General features: G+C 40.0%; 1 protein-coding gene across 1 annotated transcript in view; it reads right to left on the bottom strand.

Annotated features, from left to right (window-relative positions):
• Positions 1-4,019: 4,019 nt before the first annotated feature.
• OBI1 (ORC ubiquitin ligase 1) overlaps positions 4,020-23,762 on the bottom strand; it is a 46,100-nt gene continuing 26,357 nt past the window's right edge. The window contains exon 6 of the mRNA XM_082859236.1: positions 4,020-6,745. Coding sequence (XP_082715362.1) covers positions 5,230-6,745 — 1,516 coding nt within the window. The 3' untranslated portion in view covers positions 4,020-5,229. The remainder of the gene's footprint in view (positions 6,746-23,762) is intronic.

Here is a 23,762-nt window from a genome sequence, read left to right on the forward strand (position 1 = left end):
AGACACGCCCGCCCCTGACCCCACGCGACGAGATGGAAGTTGTGTCGCCTTCCCCTCCCCGGAGAGCCGCGGGCCCGCCGCTCCCACCCGGCCACACGCGCGCGTTGGTGGGAGGCAGCTCCGCTGGCGCACAAGGACCGCAGAGGACCCCCAAGCCCCCGCGACCGCAGTTCCGGGAACCGAGAGGCGAGCGCCCGTCGCCCTCCGCAGACTCGTCTCGGCCTGCAGGAGCGGGATCCCCAGGAGGGTCCAGACGCCCTGAGGAAAGCGCGAAGCCTCGAGTCCACACGCCGAAGTGCGGAGCTGGGTCCTGTCGCCCGGCTCCGAAGCTCGCAGGCGCCGCCGCCAGCCGCCCCTCCTCCCCGCCGCCTGCACAAATCAAAGCCCCTTGCGAGGCACTGGGAAATAGTTGCCTTGTCATGTAACACATTGCCCTGATTTATTATAAAATTTTAACGAAATCATGCATATTTTAACAGCCTTTAATCACTGCATGAAAATTTAATTCATGGACTGTAGCGCGTTTAAATAAATGAAGTGTTAATTCATTAGGATTAATTAATTTGTTAAAGGATTGTGTGCAAGGTTAAGGTGGAAAGAAAACTCTTTGTTGGTTTCGCGTCTTAATCGCCAGGTTTCGCAAGTAGTAATAAAACGAAAGGAAACCGCAGAGCTGGCCCTTTCTTTGGGCGGGGCCCTGGAGAGAGCAGCTGAGAGCGCCCTCAAGAGCCCGGGAAACTCCGACCAGAGGGGCACCGGCAGATCCGTCCTCCCGGGAGAAGGGGGCGCGGCACTGGCTTCGAGAATCCGGGAAGGAGGGGTTCGCCGGAATCAGAGGAAGGAATGCGGGATCGTAGCCGAGGCAGGCGGGCCAGACCTCACCTCCCCACCCCCAGCACAAAGACGACTCAGTGAGGGAAGCGAGGTCGCGCCTTCCGGTCCTCGGAGCGCCAAGCCTCGGCTTAATGGACAGATGATGGGCCAGCCCTGCCACCTCCTGAGCCTTCTAGCCTTCTGGGAATCACAGTCTCGCCAGCAGGCCGCCGGTCCTGGCGGCGAGGCTGAGCCTAGAGTCTCAGGGGATGCTCAAGAGAGAGGAGGCGGACCAAAGCCAAACTTGCCAGCTCAGGCTGGGGCAACCGGGAAACCTTTTCCATCAGGAGCCCTGATGTTAGGGAATGGTTCCTTCAGCACCTCTTCTGAGACATCTGATGAATAGGCAACCCCTTGCAGGAGAGCGGACACAGGCGCAGAAGAGATGTCCTCTTCCGCATCAAACTCTTATTCATCCCTAAAGACCCTATACAAATAGCACTTCCGTGAAGCAGCCTGGTTTCCTTTCTGCTCCATGCTATCCCCAATACAGACACTTTTCTACTCACCAGTGTTATAAGAATTAAAATGGTCCAGAACTAGGTCCTCCTTCCTCACAGAAAGTCTCAGTAAATGCCTAAGTCAAATCTTTGCCCTAGGGTACTGGATGTTCACAGCCCCAAATTATATGTCACACTAGGCGCACACTTCTACACATTTGGTTAATGCAACTAACATTTATTAGAGGGGGTCTGCTCCCTGTTAAGACACAGCAGACCTAGAAATCTACCTTGATTCAAGAAATGGAGCTTCAATCGAACTTATTCTAGGCTGCCTCTGTCATGTCAAACTGAAGATCATCCAAGCCTAAGCTTCAGATGGGTCCTTAAAAGAAAGCTGCAGCTTCCTCCCTCAGAGTGGGGTTCCGAGAATTAAGCAATAAATGTTCGCTATGCACTCTGAGATCACTGCTTAAAAGGTTTTCTCTCTGCCAAGTATTATTAAAAGGATCGGGTTACATCATGATAGGCAAAGACTGTTGTAGGACTCCCACGAATAGGGATGAAAGACCTTCTTATGAGGCCTTGGGAAACCCTTCTAAATAGGCCACACTCCATGAAACTAAACTGTTCTCTACAAATATCATTCACAGGTACAAAAGCGAGGGGGGAAAAAGTCTAGTGCATGTATTACACTTTGAATTGAAAACCATTCCAGTATATAGAAACAGGTTCCTGAAACATCTTAAGAATCAAGACCGAAGCTCTTCCCTTGTTCAGTGGTACCTTCAGAGGTTTCAAACCAGAGTAAATACAAACGAACTTATAAGAAAACAGAGCAGATTTGAAATTAAGGGACTGTATATCTTCAAGTCTGACATTTTCAGTTTAAGTCTCAGTTGATCCATCAGAACAGGAAAAAGACTTGTCATTTTGGATGGGATGAAGATTTTAAAAATTAAAAGATAAACACTAAAGGTCATGTCAAAATAATATCTAACATCATGTCACATTCTCTTAGCCATAGCATTTTAAAAAGATGAGCAGTCAAAAGATACTGTTTTTATAAAGACATGAACTGATGTGTCTTTTCCCTTTATCACTAGCGCATCTTTTTCTAACATAGCCTTAGTGCTATTCTGAAATTCATCTAAATGTCAGAGTTAATGTGAATCTTTATAAACTTAAAAGTGGCACACACACGACTCCCATCACTGAGCTTCCACTTAGTAGTAGACTTAGATTGAGGACACAGTCAGGAATTAAATGCTACTTGAAAAGAAACATGCTAATACTTCCAAAATACTACTTTAAAAAGAATCCTTGGAAACTTCAAACCCATTCATCCTTTGGCCTATAAATGTGAACTCCCATGCATCCCATGCATGAGGGAGGGAGAGTACAAGGTCTGGAGTCAGAGGCCCAGCTCCGAGACAGGGTTCTAATCCCATTCTAGCTGTGTGACAACTAATTCTCAACTCGCTTATTTGTAAACTGGGGAAAATTAATTCTTGGCTCACAGAGTTTGAAAAGAAGATTACATGAGATACAGGTTAGCAAAGTACTTAGTTTCAAAAAAAAGTATTTCGCTTTAGGGTGTGTATATATAATAGATATATTTTAAAATGAGACCACCATATTTGTCATGACATTTCAGATTATGGTAAAGAGATTAGGAGTACAAATGAGAATGTGTCATTAAAATCAGATCCTGAACAGATTACTTCCTTCAACTGAGGAATGTCAGTTTTTTTTAATTTAATATAATATATGAAATGTTGTTTTGGAGAGAATGGAGCAGTGTTTCTGAAGCAGCTAGGAAATACTCTAGCCCAATAGAGACACCCTCACCCGGTTAGGCACTAGTAAATCAGGTTACATACTCTGCATTTCCATGGCACAGTGTCAGTTTGTATTAAAACCTAACACACTCATGGTTAAAAAAAAAAAGAGTTACAGACAGAATTAGAGTGAGGTTTACCCCCAAATTTACTCTATTCAGAAATATGTTAGACTTCTACATTTAATAGAATTTCAAATGCATATCCACATTGTCAAAGATATTTAAACTGCAATATCTCTGAGAGTATCCATTAGCTTAAACATTATCAGAAAGACAAAGTAATACATAAATACTTATTGGAAAAAATATGATAGAACAAAAATTATGCTTTATATTAAGCCGTTTTGGGGGGAGGAGGCTCTTATTACTTCTAAAAGTAGAGGTCATGATCCTCCAAATCATAAAAGTGACTTTTTATACTTTTATGGTTTTGTTGAATCCTGAGTCTCTTATAACAGAGGTCAGCAAATTTTTCTGTAAAAGGCCAAACAGTAAATATTTTAGGCTTTGTGGGCCATATGGTCTCTGTTAAGACTATTCAACTCTGCTGTTTCAGTGCAAAAGCAGTCCTAGATAAAATGTAAACAAGTAAGTGCAGCCGTGTTCTAATAAGACTTTATTTAAAAGCACTGAAATTTGAATTTCATATCATTTTCCTGTGTTGTGAAATATTCTTTGGATTTTTAAAAGCCATTAAAAATCTATAAACCATTTTTGGTTTACAGGCCTTTCACAAAAACAGGTACAGGCCAGAATTTGGACCACAGGCCATAGTCCACCAACCCCTGTATTAAAAGATCAATAAAAAATGGTAAGTTTTACTGGTCTTTATAGGCTAATTCAACATGAGCCAACATCAAGGATTACAGTGCTTCTGACATCCTTTATTCAATTCACATAGAAAAGCATGCAGTATTACTGTAAAACAGTACAGTACTAATGTAAAATGTTCAGTGCACATTAGATAAACAAGTCATTAACATACAAACCATTTTTAAAGGCCTATAGGGGCATACCAAACATGTTTAGAATAATATACCTTTTCAGAATCTAAATTAAAAATTGTGCTTAGCTCACCTATTCTCACCCCCTTTACACTCTTCATGAAAAAGTTTTTTGGGGCCTACATAACAGATAATCTTTTAGCCAACTGAAACTTCTTTTTCTTAAGTAAGGAAAACAGTGCAAGCAAGAATGCTACCATGCATACGGTTTCCATGAAGAACAGTAACATGCAAACAAGAACTTTACCACTCCAAAGAAAGTTCCCCTGGGACATAAGTGGATCAAGAACTTGGCAATGAGTGCTCTTGCACCTGTATATCTGAAAGGATGAAGCTACCATGTTTAGGCTCCTCCAAACACAACTGTTCCATGACTTCTTGCTAAAGTAGGCTCAATTTCTGATTTTCAACACACACAAAAAGATGAGTGAATGAAAGCTACCTGACATAAAACAAGTATTTTCATATAGAAAATGTATTCTTTCATATTAGCAACACATTTTCACAAAAACTGGACAGAACCCAATGTTAAAAATGCAAACATATACATAAAACTTAAAAAAAAAAGTAGACGAGTATTGGACTAAGGTTCGAGTGCTATTTCTCCATCATGGCCTTTAATAAAAGTTAGGCTATCACTAAACATAAATAAAAAGGGGCAGGCAAAATAATTTCCACCCTAGGAAAAGCTTTAAAGAAACTCAAGTGTCTTATGAGCAGTATGTGGACAACACCGAAAGTTTTATTTAAAAAATCCAAGTTCTAAAGATAACTGAGGCTTCAAGAAAACAAAATATACCCAAACCAGATACGCATAATATTCATTAAAAAGAAACTCTCACCCTACCTTTTCTGGTCAAAAAGATCCCCAAATGAAAATGAAAAAGACTAAAACTCTTCAAAGTGAACAAAAGTATCCTGGGTACAGGCTAATCCACCATTCTGACTTGACACCTGACGAAAGATTATCAGTTCAAAATGGTATAGAGCTTTTATGAGCGGAAAAAACTAACTTTGAAATCTTATATTCCTCTCAGGACAAAAACATAAATGACACCTTTCTAATGAGTCAACTTTTAGTTGCTTTTGATGGGCTGGCATTGGAAAGGCTGCTCTGGATTTTTCTTTTTGTTGATTGATTCACATTTTTATTCCTCTTTTCGGGCACAAAGGAAGCAGACCAAGGAGACTGAAGGTGGTTATGAAGACCATGCATCTCTGAGGACATCTTAAACAAAGATGACCCAAACCTTTGATCTTCAAATAGCCTGTGTGAACTGCTTAACAAAACACCCTGGGAAAACTCAGTCTGAAACAAACAGCTTGGGGGTTTGATTTCATTGGTTCCTGGGTTAGAACTGGGATGGAGTGAAAAATCTTCATTCATTTCCTGGTCAGATGGAGAGAGGAGAAAAAAAGAATTGGGTTTCCATTCATTTCCATTTTCTAACTGATCAGTAGTTAGAGAACCTTTAGAAAGGTTTGGTTTAGTTCTTTCTTCCAGCTTATCTGGTTCCTCAAGGAATTCACTGCCTTGAGATGACTTTGCTAAGCCATCCAAATCCAATGACTTAAAACCATTATTACAAGGGCTCTTGCTGTTGTCTGACTCTGACATCATTGAATCCAACTCCGAGATTTTGTCAAGGTAAGCCGCATCCATTGATGCTTCGCTGGATGTTCTTGTCCGATTCATTTCAAAGGAGCGGAGAGAATTCAATCTCTTGGATAAACATGAGCCTGATTTCTCACTCAATTTTGAAGAAATTTCTCCAACACAATTTGCTATCGTGTTCTCTTCTGAGCTTTCAAAATCCAAGCTGGGATCATAGCTTGTGGAACAACAATCCCAAAACCCTGTCTTTGGGGAAGTAAAACATTCTGATTTCTTCTCACTTTCACTTCTATCATCTTCTGAAGAATCTTTATTACAAACATTCGGAGAATCACAAAAATCATCAAACACCAGTTTTCTGAGATGGTTTGAGTGCTTTCTGGAACCTCCCGCTTTGACCACAGAGCTCTCTCTATTTTCTGGCGTATTGAGCTGAAGGCAACTAAGGGACAAAGGAGTACAGGGAGCTGGAAGATCATAGAGTTCTTCATCTTTGTAGGATACACAATCACTTGGCTTATTACCCCATTCTCTTTCCAAATAAGTATCCATACTTGTATCTGTCACATCTAACATTATTTCCACCTGTTTGTGATATAAGTCTTTGTTCTTAGAACAATTTGGTTCTGTTTTGCTGGTGCTTTCCTGTCTGACAGAACTGCTAGAAGGTTTTGCCAGGTGTGAATTCAAGGTTGATGAGCCAAGCTGGTTTCTGGCACCATCACCTTGATTCTTGGATGCCATATCCTCCTCGGTGCCTTTGCTCCCCTTGCCATCTGTAGAAAGTGCTCTCTGGCAAATGGAATTCATAGCTTCCTTCTCATCACTTGAATTTTTTAGCTGTGTAATTTGAGATTCTAGTTCCTCTATATATTTATCACTTCGTTCCAGGGCTTTCTTGAGGCGATTGGTTTCACGTTCATACTGTTCTACTTTGGACTGAAGTGCAGCTACTGTAAACCTTCCAAACCTACAAAGAATGGAAGGATCGTTAACCTTATAGCTCAAGATTTTTTCTTTCCTTTTTGAAGTTTAAGAGTGCAAATTGTCTCCACCCATTCTAATTTCACATAACAGTGACACTTCAGACCACTCAATGAACAGGAATAAGAGCAATGACAGATGTAGTACCTTCAAAAGAGGGTTTCCCCATTTATGTACTAATAAGCATATGATAATAATGGCAAAGGCCTAATAGGATACTTCTGTGGTCAAATCATACTAGTAGTAGCAGCGAGGCAGAAACTCACTGATAATTTCCCTCCTAAGAGCTGGCACTATCAATTCAGCTCATATATGCATGAAGAGTTATATCCTAAAACAATGGCAAAGATTTATGATAACATTTGAACAGTGGTCCACATCTTGAAATATTTACATTCAATCATTTTCCTATCGTACAGCACTGTTTTACAATACATTCCTTATACAGTGTCACCTTGTCAAACATAAAATGCCAATTTGAAATTCAGAAATCTTAGCAGTTCCAGCAGGAGTGGGTTTAAATACTTATTTGGATCCTTTCAATTATAGCTACCCTTGATCTGAGGTTTTTACTTGGCCTTTCTGAATACTGGGCTTTAATTCATTTCAGCTCTACTTATTTTTGGCATTTCACGACTGTGTGGGACATCAATTTCATTTCTTCCAACTTTGAGGTACAAAGTCAATGCTTGTGCTTCCAATGTATTACACATAAAAACATTTTCACATTTTCTGAAAAGGAACATTTTGAAGAATAAATGAAAAAGAACACAACAAAAAATCACTCCTCTCACTTGGGATTACCTTGTTTCCACTATTCCCTTAAGAATGGGTACTGGGGTTCAGCTAAGAAAACAAGTTTTGAGCACCTAGTATGGCTCATGGTGTATTTGGAGCTGACGATAAAAGGATCAATAAGACTGTCCCAGCTCCAAGGGACATAAAGTATCTATCTTAAATTCTATCTGATCTGACTACCAAAGGAAATTTCATCTTTCAGGAAACTGCTTCTTATGAGTCAGTAAACATAAGTCTTACATTCTAATCCCATGAAAAATAACTTCTCTCCACGAAAGTTCTTTTAAAAAGCTTTTTCTTAATCATCTTTTTGATGACGTAAATATAGGCCCATCTTGAAGAATTCAGGGATTGTCTGTTTTGAGCAAGGTACTTGAGAAGGTGACTTCTACAAATTGTTTTAATCTATGGGTTTATCTTTTTCTTTCTTTTTTCCCTAATTACAAAAGAATAATTACAATTAAGAAAATGTACTAAGTATTAAAAAATTAAAACGGAGAAGAAGCCAACAGTAACTGTACCTCTTTGCGTCAACAACTATATGTTGTATGACTCTCACTCAACACCCATCAGCTCCTCCTAAACTGTAGCCCAGTTCACTCTCCAGCTCCTCCCCTACATGATCCCTCCTCTTGTCACTAAGGGAAAAAAGCAGGGACAAAGGTAAATATAGATTCATAAAATCTGAGGGTTAGAAAGGACCTTAAAAGACATGTTGCCAAATACTGACCTACTCACTGCAATTAACTGATCTCCCAGAAAGAGCACACTCCCATCAACCTCTAAAAATCAAAGCAAACACCAGAGGTATAACAAAAACAAAAGCAACTTCAGTAACAAGCCTCCTTGGGTTTTTTTTTTGTTGTTTTTTTTTTGCGGTACACGGGCCTCTCACTGTGTGGCCTCTCCCGCTGCAGAGCACAGGCGCTGGAAGCGCAGGCTCAGCGGCCATGGCTCACGGGCCCAGCCGCTCCGCGGCATGTGGGATCTTCCCAGACCGGGGCGCGAACCCGTGTCCCCTGCATCGGCAGGTGGACTCTCAACCACTGCGCCACCAGGGAAGCCCACAAGCCTCCTTGTTTTAAAGACAAAGTTTACTACTACGAGTATTTGGTTAAATGAATGATGGGAGTTTTTCCTTTTTCACCAAAGAAAAATGTTTTGTTTTGTAAATGTAGTATTTGACAGAGTGGTAGTTTCTGCAAGAGAATTTTAAAAGGTGGACAAAGATCTTTAAGTTCATTCAGCAAAAATATCTGTGAGTTCTTGGGACTTCCCTGGCTGTCCAGTGGTTAAGACTCCCCACTTCCAATGCAGGGGGTTCGGGTTCAGTCCCTGGTCAGGGAACTAAGACCCCACATACTGTGCAGTGTGGTCAAAAAGTAAAAAAAAGTAAAAAATAAATATTTGTGGGTTCTTGACTGTAACTACTCTGGCATAATCAAACAACCCACATATTTTTAAATGGAAAAACTATGTAGCATGTTTATTTAATGCAAACAGCAAAAGTGATAGCCTTAAATTTGCTTGCCAAGACAAAATTTGCTTTTTCTTAAGTGCAATTTTTATAATAAAACTATCCTCAGATGAAAAATAAAATCAAATGGTTTAAAAGCAAATAATGTTACTAGATAGTAAGTCGGTTGTTACCAAAGGATGTCCTTGGGAACTCAAAGGCCTACATAAGAAGTAGTGACAAATAAGGAATGTTTCCCCAAATATTAGCAGCTTCTTATTCTAGATTTAAGTCTGGAATTTCAGACATAATGTCATTTTATGATGCTATATTTGCCCCTAATTTTTTTATTATTATGTTTTTAAAAGAAGTTAGTTAACAAATGTTCTGAGCTGAAGTAAAATGATAGCCTAAGTATGTTTTTTGTATTACTTTAGAGAGAAAGCTGAAGTGCCATGAGAACTAACAACAGAGGCCAGCAACTAAGCACATATGAGAGGGACAAGCAAGGAGTCACTGATGGAGCCGGCTGTTTTCTAAAAGGTCAATGCCCTCAATTCCCCTAAGTTCTATTTCAATACTTTGCAAGTCTATAACACTTCAAATATTCAGACCTTTTTACCATTCTAATAAGGGAACTGTGCTGGTGGGCAAACTAAAAGAAATATATAGTGAAACCCAATGAACTGATCAATTAATTTATCAGTCCATGTAGCTTATCTGTTTTCTGTCTCTCTCTTCACCATTAGAGTATAAGCTCCAGGAAAGCAGGAATTATGGCTAGCTCCCTAGAACAATTCACAGTACACAGTAGTTTCTCATCAAATATGTTTTGAATAGATGTTATTTTCTTACTTTAAGATACATCAATGCCTTACATCAAGACAGAGCCAACACCACAGGATAATCCAAAGGTCCTTGGGTCTCTTTCACACGTAAGCATTATGAGTCACTATATTACTAAACTAAATGTTTCATACGTTTGACTGCTTATTTTCTTTTTTTCACTGACACCAGAGAAAGCAACAGAGAATGACATACATACACAGCATAGTTCTTTTTATTGTACAGGCTTGCTGTTCTACACTCTACTCCATCCAAAAAAACTTTCCACTTTCACCTTAGCAAGAGAATGCAAACAGATGAGACTTCTGACATATTTTTAGCTTACCCTAGATACCAATATTAAATTTGGCAAGAGACAATTTACTTGATCATATAGAAATAACAATTAGAGATGCATACCTGATGCTATACTTCCATGGATGAAAACAATGAGGATAAGAGCTTATTTAACTTTGGGTATTAATACTCTCCTATTCACACTAATTCCAGATATTTCCAGACTACATAACATTAAGAAGGCAAGCCAGAGGGATTTCTAATATCATTTACCATACTTCCTTTTCCTGCGCAAATTTCAAAATGGAGTATTTTTATAAACATTCCATTAGAGACCAGAAGGCTTTGATTTTCAAAGCAGCAGTGATGGCCAAGGGCTTCATTATGTCAGAGAAAACATAAAGCAGTTTGGGGGCTGCATCTGATATCAGAAGTGTGTTTTGCTAAAATCTAAGGAGAAGCTTAAAGGATTCTTCATCTTGCAATGTTAACTGATGGACACGTTCTGGCTGAGAGCTCCCCTGTTCAAAAAACTACATAAGTACAAGACTGGTCCTGTCCCTACTAGAAGTAAGAGAAATGAAAAGTCCTATTGGTTTGACCTCTGAGGTATTATAACTAAAGGGCATCTCTAATAATGAAAAGTTCCCAAGACCACATTTCTCATAGCTCATCACACAGGAGGAACAGGACGTGTTTGAAGGGCGTCAGAAGAAAGCAAATGTGATAAAAGAATAAATGCCGGAACCAAGTGTCAAAAGAATTAACCTCTAGTGCTATGCAGCCATTAACTAGCTGTGAAACTTGAGTAATTTACTTTGCCCCTCTAGTTCTCAATGGCAGCCCCAACAAAAGGGATTAATGCAGCAAAGCCCAGTGGGTTGCTGAGACCACCAAACTTCAGAAACATCTTCTTGAGGAACAAGAGGGGTTCTGGGGAAGTGAGCCCCTCTGCCTTCCATGTACCTTTGATTTTATATATTTTCCTTACTGACTACCTGAGGTAAGAGTGAAACAAAGTGAAAGCAATCTTTGGATATGGACCAGCTTTTGTGATCCAGCCTGACAGGTCTTCAATATCGAGGTCCTTGATGGTTTCGATATGCACAAATTTCAGTTACCACAGTTTAGTTAAATACCACCAGTCACTGAACAACATGGTTAAAATTTACCACATTATATTAACTGTGAGTAGCTGCATAAAGTAAAGCTTCACTGCCAGCTTTTCAGTTCACAAAACACTATATAAACAACAGACCGTGCATGATGAACAGTGACCAATCAGGTCACTTCTCTCAAAGTCTGAAAGTGACTGTGCACCTGCTATTCACTTCATACACAGACAATAAAACATATAGTTGTGCTGTCACATGACATTTACAAAAATGGATAATCAAAAGACAGCACTAGGCAACAAAGATGAGGTTTGGCAAAGAAATGGAAAAGTGATTAATGCCAGTAGTAAAGTTAGAATCAAATGTAAGTGTAGAGAAGAATAGCTGACTGTGGGAATGTTGAAACTGTCACTATTTGAGAGACCCTAGGTAAGCCAGAGGAACTTGGGAAAGGCGAACTTGTTGACGTAAATGAAAGAAGTGGCTGTGATGAAAAGGCTAAAGATGTCTAGAGGAAGTGACAGGCTGGCAAAAAACTTCACATTAAAGCAACATGGAGCTATTTCACAATACTGAAAGCACAAAAGGATTAAATGTAAAGCTGATGCAAACTTAGGAATAGTTGTTGAAGCGTTAGAAAAGTTGCTGCCTTCATATCATAAGCTATACGCTAAGAAGGCAAGCACTATTCAAATTATTCTCCGTAAGTTTTTTATAAAGAAGTAAAACATTTCAATTCTCAATGTTTCTAATGTTTTAAATTGTACTATAAAAATATTAATGTACTAAATAAGTTTCAGTTTTACTATTTTTTCATCTTCATATACATTTATAACTGACAGTAAGAGAGTTAATATTTTGATAAAAATTATTAAAGTTTATAGAACAATTTGATTTTTCTCACTGATTATTGAGATTGCTTTGCATGGTTTTAGGTTGAATGGTCATTTTTATGATTCTATACAACCATGCAAAGTGAGGATTACCTGTACTAAAGTAATGCTTGGTATGTGGGAAAACTAAGTAAACTTGAGTGAGCCTCAACAATTATTTTTTAAAGAACTGTTACATTTATCTAAGAAAAGAATGACCCAGGCATACAGTAAATTTTATTGCAGAGTTGCCTGGCTATATAGCTGCAGTTGCATATCTTCTCATTCCCTGACTTATGGAGATACTAGGAAAGTATCTTCTTAAAACATGGAAGAGAGATAAAAGTTTTAGGGGAAAAGATATTCTACTGTTCCTTTCCCCTTCCTAAGTATTTTCTCCTACAGCATAATATATGGGTTAAAGATTCCTTAAGTTTGCAAATGCCTCTTTTTGATTACACAGAACTTCAGTGAGTAGTCTGTGATATGAGCTCTTTAGGATCTGAGTTTGGGCGGGGATGGGAAGGAAAGGGGGAGGTCCAGTGCTGTGCTCTGCTGTACGCATGTGTGTACAGGATGCGGAGGAGGCGTACTCCAGGGAAAGAACACAGGAAGGACCGGCACTGTCGGCAGCTCAAAACTGCACTTGGTGGTGGGGGCCTTTCTCTTACCTGCTCCCAATGAGCTGTCTGTGCATTACTCATATCTACCCTCATCCCTGTGTATGTATCAGGAGGATGGGGTAGAGCGTTCTGTCTTTAAACTACTAGAGAAGCTTTGGAAAGTGCCCTATACATTTTCATCCACTGCTGAACCTGATGACTTGCCAGTGTTTCTTCAAGGGAGTTTTCTCTGTTTAAAATGAAACACTTATGAAAATGTTACATTCCTAGAGAATCTGTTAATCATAAAAGTACTGTCTATGGCCAATCCCTGTCACACTAGTTGAGTCCACAAAAATATATTAAACAACATGAGGCATACCAAAAGAGAACAGGAAAAACCTCTTCCCTCCTGAAGACTCAAGATAATGTTTCTATTCCCTGGCCCAACATCCAAATAAATAAATAAATAAAGGCAAGTGAACTCTGGGGATGGAAATTACCAAAATTAAATGTAACAGACAAATCTTCCACAATGCTCTAAGTGACTACTAACGACAACGCTGGTGACAATAACAGCAGCAGCCACAATTCACTGAAAGTTTACTTGTGTCAAGGACATTGCTATATGCTTGATATATATTAACTTACCTAATTTAATTGTCATGTTAACTTTATGAAGCAAGATCTATTATTCTTATTTTAAAGATGAAAAATGAGATGCTTAAAAAGGTTGTCTCTTTTTCCAGGTTATGCAGAAAGGAAGCAGCAAGAAGCCAAGTCTGTCTGAGTCCAAACACCATGTATGAAGCCATATGAGATGCTTGAACATGAGATCCTTTCCTAAATAATGTCAGCACCTATTTATACTATGACATAGTATAAAACGCAAGCATGTCTACTGAGTGCCAAGTCTGTATATATATATGGTCAAGGGACTAGAATTGTTGTACTATTTATTAATACATACATTTGCTATTAGAAATATGGAGAGAAAATAACAAGATGTAGAAATACATTCAGATATGTATGCACAAAGCCAATAAATATTTATCAAACACCTATTATGTTCTAGACATAAGTTCAAGGTATTTTCAAACTTCCAAAGATCATTTATTAAAATGGCCTTGCAGGAAACTACAGCACAGACAGATCAACCTGGCAAATGCCAACCCAAAAAGCATGACTATTTTAACCAGAGATATGAATACTAAATCTGAACCAGAACCATAAACTGGAAGCTCCATCTTTAATTGTGCTATGTGTAAAAAGCATATATTATCTTCTTGTCTACCTCATGCACAATCAGCAGACACCTTCAACTACATGGAAACAAAGCTACCAATGTGAAATGAGCAAAATTTTAAATGTATAATTTTAGGACCTAAATATCACATAGGTACTTACTTATCTAGGGTTCTAACAGGAATAAAAAACACAAGCTATGTTATATTTCCTCTTATATTGTTATATTCATCACAAAACAGAAAGTGCTCCAATATTTGGAAGAATAAAAAAAAGCCACAATTTCCCCCTAAAGACAAAGGTCACATGGACAGTGGAACTAGACAAAGAATTAAGGCCCTTGCAGCCATTCCTTCTTCCTCCACCTCCCAAAAGTCCTGTTTAAAAATTAAGGTAGGGCTTCCCTGGTGGCGCAGTGGTTGAGAGTCCGCCTGCAGATGCAGGGGACACGGGTTCATGCCCCGGTCCGGGAAGATCCCACATGCTGCGGAGCGGCTGGGCCTGTGAGCCATGGCCGCTAAGCCTGCGTGTCCGGAGGCTGTGCTCCGCAACGGGAGAGGCCACAACAGTGAGAGGCCCGCGTACCGCAAAAAAAAAAAATAAGGTAGAGTCTGATTGGCAAGCTTTCAAACGGAGAACAGAGTTTAAAAATAATAGCTCAGGAACTTCCCTGGTGGCACACTGGTTAAGAATCCGCCTGCCAATGAAGGGGACACGGGTTTGATTCCTGGTCTGGGAAGATCCTACATGCCACGGAGCAACTAAGCCCATTCACCACAACTACTGAGCCCACACGCCACAACTACTGAAGTCCGTGCACTCTAGGGTCCGCGTGCCACAACTACTGAGCCCGCATGCTGCAACCACTGAAGACTGCACGCCTAGAGCCCGTGCTCCACAACAAGAGAAGCTACAGCAATGAGAAGCCTGTGCACTGCAACGAAGAATAGCTCCCGCTCACAACTAGAGAAAGCCCGCATGCAGCAACAAAGACTCAACGCAGCCAAAAAAAGCTCGTATTATTAACACAATTTTAAAGAAAGGTTTATTGTGTGTGTTTATTTTATTGAACTAACCATGCATTTGTATTTAAAAATTGTGGTGAAATTCTTGCTGCAATACCTAGAAATTCCTAATAGAAAACACCCCAGTGCTGGGCAGCATATGTAAATTGAAGAGGAACAGGTTCTTTTTTGTGGTAAGTCTCTAAAAAGGGCTAACCCACATCTATATTCACTGCCTGAAGATGGACTACTCTTTTTACTGTGGAATAAATTCCATTCTATTTGTTAAATATACGTCATTTCAATTCCATGCAGAAATGCCCTAATTTTCTGCCCTAAAAGATCAGCCTCAAAGTTGACATGACATAAATGGCAATCCTAATCTTTCATGGAAGGAGAGAACCTTGAGACATGCTATTTCATATCTTTTTACAGTTCTCAGAGGAATAAAGGATTTATACCTTTTCCCAAAATATACTAACCTTAACTACAACAATAAAATCTCAACAGTATAAAAGAATGCAACTGTTGTTGGGTGAAAAAAAGCATACTTAAAAATCTCTGAACTAATAGTATCTATACATTTTTCACTATAGTTAAATCAATCTCTCTCAGCATGAAGAACAACATGAAACAAAATAAAACAAAAAACTGTGATCCAGCCACTCTGTAATTATTGCTCAGATGATAGTTATTGAGGACTAATGCATGCTGAGAGGTGATGAGGAAGGAAAACAAAAGGAGTAGAAGACATTATCCTTGTTCTCACGCAGTTCATAATCTTTCTGACAACCTTACCGCTTAGTCATTAGCATGCACTACAGGCTCCTAAAATATCTTATCAATATAATAAAGGCAAGTTGACAGAAAACTGCAGTAACTGTCCACCCCCAATTAGCTGAGTAGCCAGAGAAGGGCCCCTCAGGCAGCTGAGGGGCCTGAGCACACCCAGCTGTCACAGTCTGGCCCCAGGGTATCATCAGGCTCCCCTGACAGTCTACAAGTTCCCCTTCCGGGAAAACCAAAGGGCACAGCAGAATCAGTCAACGGATCAGGCTGGGGTCAAATACCAGGAATCATGGCATTTGTCAGAGCAGAATCGTGAGAAACAAAAAAGGCCAGAAAAGGTCAAGAAGAGAGAACAGCCAAGGCTAGCAAGAGCAGAGATGCTGCTGAGGAAGCTGAAAGCCAGGTGTAGTACTGGCACATCTTGAGACACAGTTTAGGAAGAGCAGACCTGTGAACCAGGAAGGAGCACAGCTCACTGTCAGCATGGAGACAGGTAAGGGCAGGAAAACCTGGTTCAAGTAAGGTGACTCAGACCAGAAACATCGTCCTGGAGCCAGGCAAGCCCTGACACTACCTCCTCTTTTCCTCTTTCTATCTCTCAATCTCTAGTACAATTTTGGAAAACTTCACGAAATCCCTCTACTCTCCTCATTTGGAGAATGCCAGGAATCTCTGACTTTCTGCCCTCTTAAACCCTATATACCTTAAGCTTCAAGAAAGCTCAAGATCTTAATTCCCTGGTCAGTTCCCTCCAAGCAGCAGTATAAAGTATTAGAGTGTAAGGACTCCTTCCTTCTGCCATGTCCCAGAGGAAAAATACACACACACACACACACACACACACACACACACACACACACACACAACACTCACACTTTCTACAGATACACACTGAGTTCATTTAAAAAAAAAAAAAAAAACATGTCTTGGGCATTCCCTGGCAGTCCAGTGGTTAGAACTCTGCGCTTCCATCACAGGGGACATGGGTTTGATCCCTGGTTGGGGAAATAAGATCCCGCAAGCCGTGTGGTGTGGCCAAAAAAAAAAATGTATTAGTTCCAAGGAGCTGGCAGATTAACTGAGCATGACAGTCAGAGCTGGTCAGTATACGATGTAATCCTTAAAACAGTATGATAAAAGAATCATCTTGGAAATCTCGGAGGGTCTCATAGATAAACTGACAACTGGGCTCAATCTCAAAGGATGGGTCGGGATTAACCGGGCAGAATAAAAACAGAGAGGCTAATGGAGACGACCAGGGAAGGCAAAGGAAAAGACATGAGCTAAGGTACATGTCATAACATGGCAAATCTCGGCCCAGGGAGAAATTCAGCATGGCCACAGCAGAGTATAAGAAGAAGAAGGTTGGAGAGGTGCTAAGAAGGCTAAGCTGAAATCATATTGGGAAAGCGGCTCCCGTACTATACTAAGAAATTTGGGCTTCAATTTGTGAGCAATGGGAAATCACCAAAGGTTATTAAGCAAGGCAGTGAGATGATCAAAGTTATATTTTAGAATTCAGGCAACAATAAAGCAGATGCTCCAGGGTTGAGAGAAGAAAAGAAGAGCAATCAGTCGGAAGGTTGTTAAAATCGGCTAAGCACGAAATCATGTGGATCTAAACTAGCGGGAACAAGAAGAAGATGCGTTACCGAGGCATTTAATAGGTAGGATAGAATATACTGAACAGTTAGGTGTGGGGTGAGGACAAGGGGTGGAGAAACATAGGAAGACTGGAGTTTTTTGTTTGTTTGTTTGTTTGCGGTACGTGGGCCTCTCACTGTTGTGGCCTCTCCCGTTGCGGAGCACAGGCTCTGGACGCGCAGGCTCAGGGGCCATGGCTCACGGGCCCAGCCGCTCCGCAGCATGTGGGCTCTTCCCGGACCGGGGCATGAACCCATGTCCCCTGCATTGGCAGGCGGACTCTCAACCACTGCGCCACCAGGGAAGCCCTGGAGTTTTTATCTTAGGCAACCGGACCAGTAGTAAAGCCATGAAGGAGCATAGGAACAAAGCAAGAGGATAAACAATCTTTTGTGTGGGATGGATAATGGATACAGTTATTTAGACACAAACCTCTACCAGTTCTTTGTGTTACATGCTGTGCCAAGGACATACACTTATTTCCTTTAATCCTCAAAGCAGTACATTATCCACATTTTATATAAAGAAAGCAATGGCCCCAACAGGTCAAGTAATTTATCGAATGTTATTTATCTACTTATTTAGTTATTCAGCAAGTATTTATCAGGTGTCTCTCAGGTGCTGGGGTTTTGCAAGTGAAGGACATAGACAGCAAGGCTGGACTCAAGTCATAGGCTGCTTTCAGTTTTCATGTCACCTCAGAAGAGTTATTTGAGAACAAGCCTTCTGCACTTCAAGTTAGTTGATTTGAAATATTTAAGAATTGCTAACGATGTATTTTGCAAACATTAATGTGAAGTACACTGAATTTAATGTTGAATACTTTCAAGCATTCACCTCATAAAGCCACTGTTAAACATTAAAGAAAGAGAAGGGTGGGAGGACGGAAGCAGCCCCTTGCTTCCGCACCTTCTACTTCCTTACTTTTATTTTTTAACATCTTTATTGGAGTATAATTGCTCTACAGTGGTGTGTTAGTTTCTGCTGTGTAACAAAGTGAATCAGCTGTACATATACATATATCCCCATATCCCCTCCCTCTTGCGTCTCCCTCCCACCCTCCTTATCCCACCCCTCTAGGTGGTCACATAGCACCAAGCTGACCTCCCTGTGCCATGCGGCTGCTTCCCATTAGCTATGTTTTATATTTGGTAGTGTATATATGTCCATGCCACTCTCTCACTTCATCCCAGCTTACCCTTCCCTCTCCCTGTGTCCTCATGTCCATTCTCTACGTCTGTGTCTTTATTCCTGTCCTGCCCCTAGGTTCTTCAGAACCATTTTTTTTATATTCCTATATATATATGTGTGTTAGCATACTATATATATGTGTTAGCATACGGTATTTGTTTTTCTCTTTCTGACTTACTCATTCTGTATGACAGTCTCTAGGTCCATCCACCTCACTATAAATAACTCAAATTTCCTTTCTTTTTATGGCTGAGTAATAATCCATTGTGTATATGTGCCACATATTCTTTTTTTTTTTTTTTTTTTGCGGTATGCGGGCCTCTCACTGTTGTGGCCTCTTCCGTTGCAGAGCACAGGTTCCGGACGCGCAGGCTCAGCAGCCATGGCTCACGGGCCCAGCTGCTCCGCGGCATGTGGGATCTTCCCAGACTGGGGCATGAACCCGCGTCCCCTACATCGGCAGGCGGACTCTCAACCACTGTGCCACCAGGCAAGCCCCACATCTTCTTTATCCATTCATCTGTCAATGGACACTTAGGGTGCTTCCATGTACTGGCTATTGTAAGTAGAGCTGCAATGAACATTGTGGTGCATGACTCTTTTTGAATTATGATTTTCTCAGGGTATATGCCCAGTACTGGGATTGCTGGGTCATATGGTAGTTCTATTTGTAGTTTTGTAAGGAACCTCCATACTGTTCTCCATAGTGGCTGTATCAATTTACATGCCCACCAACAGTGCAAGAGGGTTCCCTTTTCTCCACACCCTCTCCAGCATTGTTTGTAGATTGTTTGATGATGGCCATTCTGACTGGTGTGAGATGATATCTCATTGTAGTTTTGATTTGCATTTCTCTAATGATCAGTGATGCTTAGCATCCTTTCATGTGCTTCCTGGCCATCTGTATATCTTCTTTGGAGAAATGTCTATTTAGGTCTTCTGCCCATTTTTGGATTGGATTGTTTGCTACATGAGCTGCCTGTATATTCTGGAGATTAATCCTTTGTCAGTTGCTTTATCAGCAAATATTTTCTCCCATTCTGAGGGTTGTCTTTTCGTCTTGCTTATGGTTTCCTTTGCTGTGCAAAAGCTTTTAAGTGTCATTAGGTCCCATTTGTTTATTTTTGTTTTTATTTCCATTTCCCTAGGAGGTGGGTCAAAAAGGATCTTGCTGTAATTTATGTCATAGAGCGTTCTGCCTATGTTTTCTTAACTGTAGTGATAAAATCATGGCATGGCAAAGCAATACATGTGATTATGAGCACAGGCTCCAGAGCCAGACTCTCTAGAACTGAACTCTGTCTACTTACTAGCGCTGTGATTTGGGGGAAGATACTTAAACTTTCTGTATCTCAGTTTTTATCTTTTGTGAAATGTGCTCAGTAGGAGTACCTATCTTATAGGTTCCGGTGAAGTTTAAATGAATTAAAACTTGAGATGTACTTATAACAGAGCCCATAGTTAATGCACAACCAATGTTACAGTATTACTGTCTTAGCCTTTATCACTGAAATTACCATGTTTGTTTAGTTGCTTGACCTCTTGTTCTGTGTTCTCCATTCTAAACTCCACAAGAGTAAGGTCACAAGGACAACCTCAGAGGGCTGCTTTAGATTGAATGGTCAGGAAAAGCCTCTCTGACTCTGATGACAAAAGGAGACAGCCACATAACGATGCAGAAGCAAAACATTCTAAGCAGAGGGAAAAAGTCCAGCATGTTTTAGAAACAGAAGAAGACCAGTATGGCTAGAGCAGGATTAGCTGGGGGAATGAGAATGAGATGAAGTGGTAGCAAGCAAAGACTAGTTGGTGAAGAGTCTGGATTTTATTTTAGGAAAACACTGGACAGTTTCAGATAGGAGATTTAATAGTGTGATTTATACTTTATAAAAAGCAATTTTGAGCATGGTGAAACTGAACTGGGTAGGGAAAAGAGAGACAGAGTGGAAGCAAGGAAATTTGAATCCAGGTACTGTTGTCTCCAGAACGAAGCATTTATTTAACTACTGTGCTTTGTGGTGAATTTAAGGTATAGGATCTTGAGTGAAAGTATAAAATAGATAGATGGAAACACTAATCTACAGTTTAGGAGAAAAGGCAAGGCCAAAGATTTAGATTTTGTTTTGTAATCTCAGACATACAAGTAGATGATTATTAAAGCCATGGGAGTTGATAAGACGGCTCAAGGAACACAAATACAGGAAGAAGGGAAGAACGTGCAGGTGATGACTTATGAAGTCTATTCTTTCCTCCTCAGAGCACTTTTTTCATGTACTAATAATAGGAAATACTGCTCACCATCTAGAGAGTACCTGGAGCCTTTATCTTCCCCCAGAAGGAGCTGAGGCATGGGTGAAGACTGGTCCACAATGATAAGCCTTGGGGCTGCTGGGCAGTAAAAATGATGCTTAACACTACCATAGTATCAAACCCACAGATCTCACTAAAGATACAATGACATTCCCAAACACATATTTATAGAAAGGAAAGCCATTAGTCCAATTATAACCAGGTTTGATTTACATGACCTATGGAATTTTGTATATGGAGCTTTATACCCCACGCTTTAAGGTAAGTTAGAAGCTAAGGGCATGGACATTTGCTCTGCTAAAGCCTCATAATAGGCGGCAACATGGCACAGACGCTGCCTAGCGTGACTAGAACAAAAAAAAAGTCACAACTGAACAGAGATCTCAGAGAGAGGGCATAGGACTCTCAAATGCTTTACAAATCAATTCTTCATACCCCTTCGAGCGAAAAAATCACTAAGGAACTCCTCTCTCTATCATGGACAAATATATCACACTTCCTGGCACAGTTCAGGAATAGAGAAATGCAATTCTAAAGTCCTCCCTTCAGCTTCTTATTCTTGTTTCTTATCATGTGGAGGTGTGACACTTGGCATTCCCTATTAAATAGGAGACTGAGAACAGGCCTTTCTGCTTAGAGCAGAATGTAGTGGAGTACTAGATGTAGTGGAATTGTGCTAACCCCAGCTGTTTAAGTGGGATGATGATGGTCACAATGGAGAGATGTGCAAATTACACAGAGGACCTCTGCTCTGCTGAGTTTGAGAAGGAAGCCACCGTGTTTTCTTGGGCATGACTTGTGGCTACTCTGGAGACTAGGAACTAGAGCTGAAGGGACCTCTTAATACTCCTAACCGCTCAAGCTGTTTCCTCTTGCTCAGAATGCCTTCCTCTTCACTGAAATCTCCATCCTTCAAAGCTGGGCTCAAGTCCTGCCTCTTAGATAAAGACTCTCGTCACTCCAACCAACTGGCCATTCTCTGAACTCATATTGCTGTCTCTGCTATTTGACTTAGTAACTATTTAGTATTTATTTGTTTCATGTATTTTTTCTCATCTTCATTAGATTATGAACTTCCTGGAAGCAAGGACTATGTTTTGTTGGTTTTAATCGGAGAACAGGAAAAACTCCATATCCTCATCACCCACATTCAAGAATTATCAAGATTTGGCCTCATTTCACACATATATATATATCCCTTTTTTTGTTAAAATGTACTATAGTTCATATTTTAGTATGCATTTCTAAAAAAAAATGGACATTTTGTTAAGTAACCATAAGACCTAAACAAAATTAACAGTAATTCCTTGGTATCATCTAATATCTAGTTCATATTCAAATATATCCAATTGCCTCAAAAATGTCTTCTGACATTTGTTATTAATCAATATCCAAACAAAATCCATGTACTGCATTTGGTTATTATATCTCTTAATCCTCTTTTATTGTAAATCAGGCTTCCCCTCCCATTTTGCCAATGATTTAATGAAGAAATCTGGTCATTTTTCCAATTGATTGTACCATATTCTGGATTTGTCTGTCTGTTTTCTCATAGTCTTGGGAGCTACGTTTTTATTCATTTACTCAACAAATATATACTAGGAGCAGAATATTAGCCAGAACACTATAAAATGCAGGGCTACAACCGTGAATAAAACTATAGTCCTCACTCAAACAGAAGAACATGAAACAAATAATTACACAAAACATTAATTATTAGTAATTGGGATATGTGCTAAAAAGGGAAAGTACAAGGTAGTAAGAGAAATTACAGCAAGGGAACCTAACCTACTTTAGGGGTCAGAAAGAGTATTTATTTTGTATAGTTCAAAGCACCTAGGATACTGTCAAGTAAATAAACTTTTAGTATTTCTGGGTTGGTTGGGAGAGTAAGTTTTCTTCGCATAACAGTCTTGTAAACTGAAGGACATTACCACCACCTCTTGAGTTCTGAATATTAAATCTGATTCTCTTAGGAGTCCATGTTAGAGAAAACTGAAAGGGCAAACAGACGGCTTTCTCCAGCTGAAACAAATTAGAAGACAAATTCAGGAAGTCTTTGGCTACATCAAGTCAAAGAAAAAGATCGCATTTTTCTGGACCACCAGTTTAGATATCGAGACAATGAATTTTTGACAAGGAATAGAATGGATATTATTGAAACCTAGAAGAGTACGATTAGTAGGATATCTGCCACACTGCTCAAAAGGGCTTTTAAGTTAAAGTTGAGAAAGGAAAAATATGCAGGTACACTTTAAGACTGGATATAATGGAGGGTAAAAGATAGACTAGAAAAACAATAGCATAGGAGATAAATGATAATCCAGATTTCATTTTAAAGATTATAGCACTGTTTTTAAAAATTATAAAATTTATTACTTTTATACAATACTATCTACTTGAGACCAAGGTAAATGTCTAAGTCCCCCTTGTTGACACCAGATGTTAGTCTAGTTTTGGGGCAATAGCATGATATTTGCTTGAGTGTCCTAAAAAGAAATACCTTCTGCTATGGACTGAATTGTGTTCCCAACTTCCCCACCAAATTCATTTGTTGAAGCCCTAAACCCCAATGTGACTATATTCAGAGACAGGGTCTTCAGGAGGTAATTAAGGTTAAATGAGACCATAAAGATGAGGCCCTAATCCAACAGGACTGGCATCCTCATAAGAAGAGAGACCAGAGCGTGCACACTCTCTCTCTGACATGTGAAGACATAGTGAGAAGGCAGCTGTCTGCAAGCCTAAAAGAGAGCCCTTGCCAGAAACCGAAATTGCTGAACCTTGATCTGGGATTTCTAGCCTCCAGAACTGTAAGAAAATAAATACCCAATGTTTAAGCCACCCTGTCTATA

Source organism: Leucopleurus acutus, assembly GCF_964270905.1.
Source record: "Leucopleurus acutus genome assembly, chromosome: 18".
Classification (NCBI taxonomy): Eukaryota; Metazoa; Chordata; class Mammalia; order Artiodactyla; family Delphinidae; genus Leucopleurus; species Leucopleurus acutus.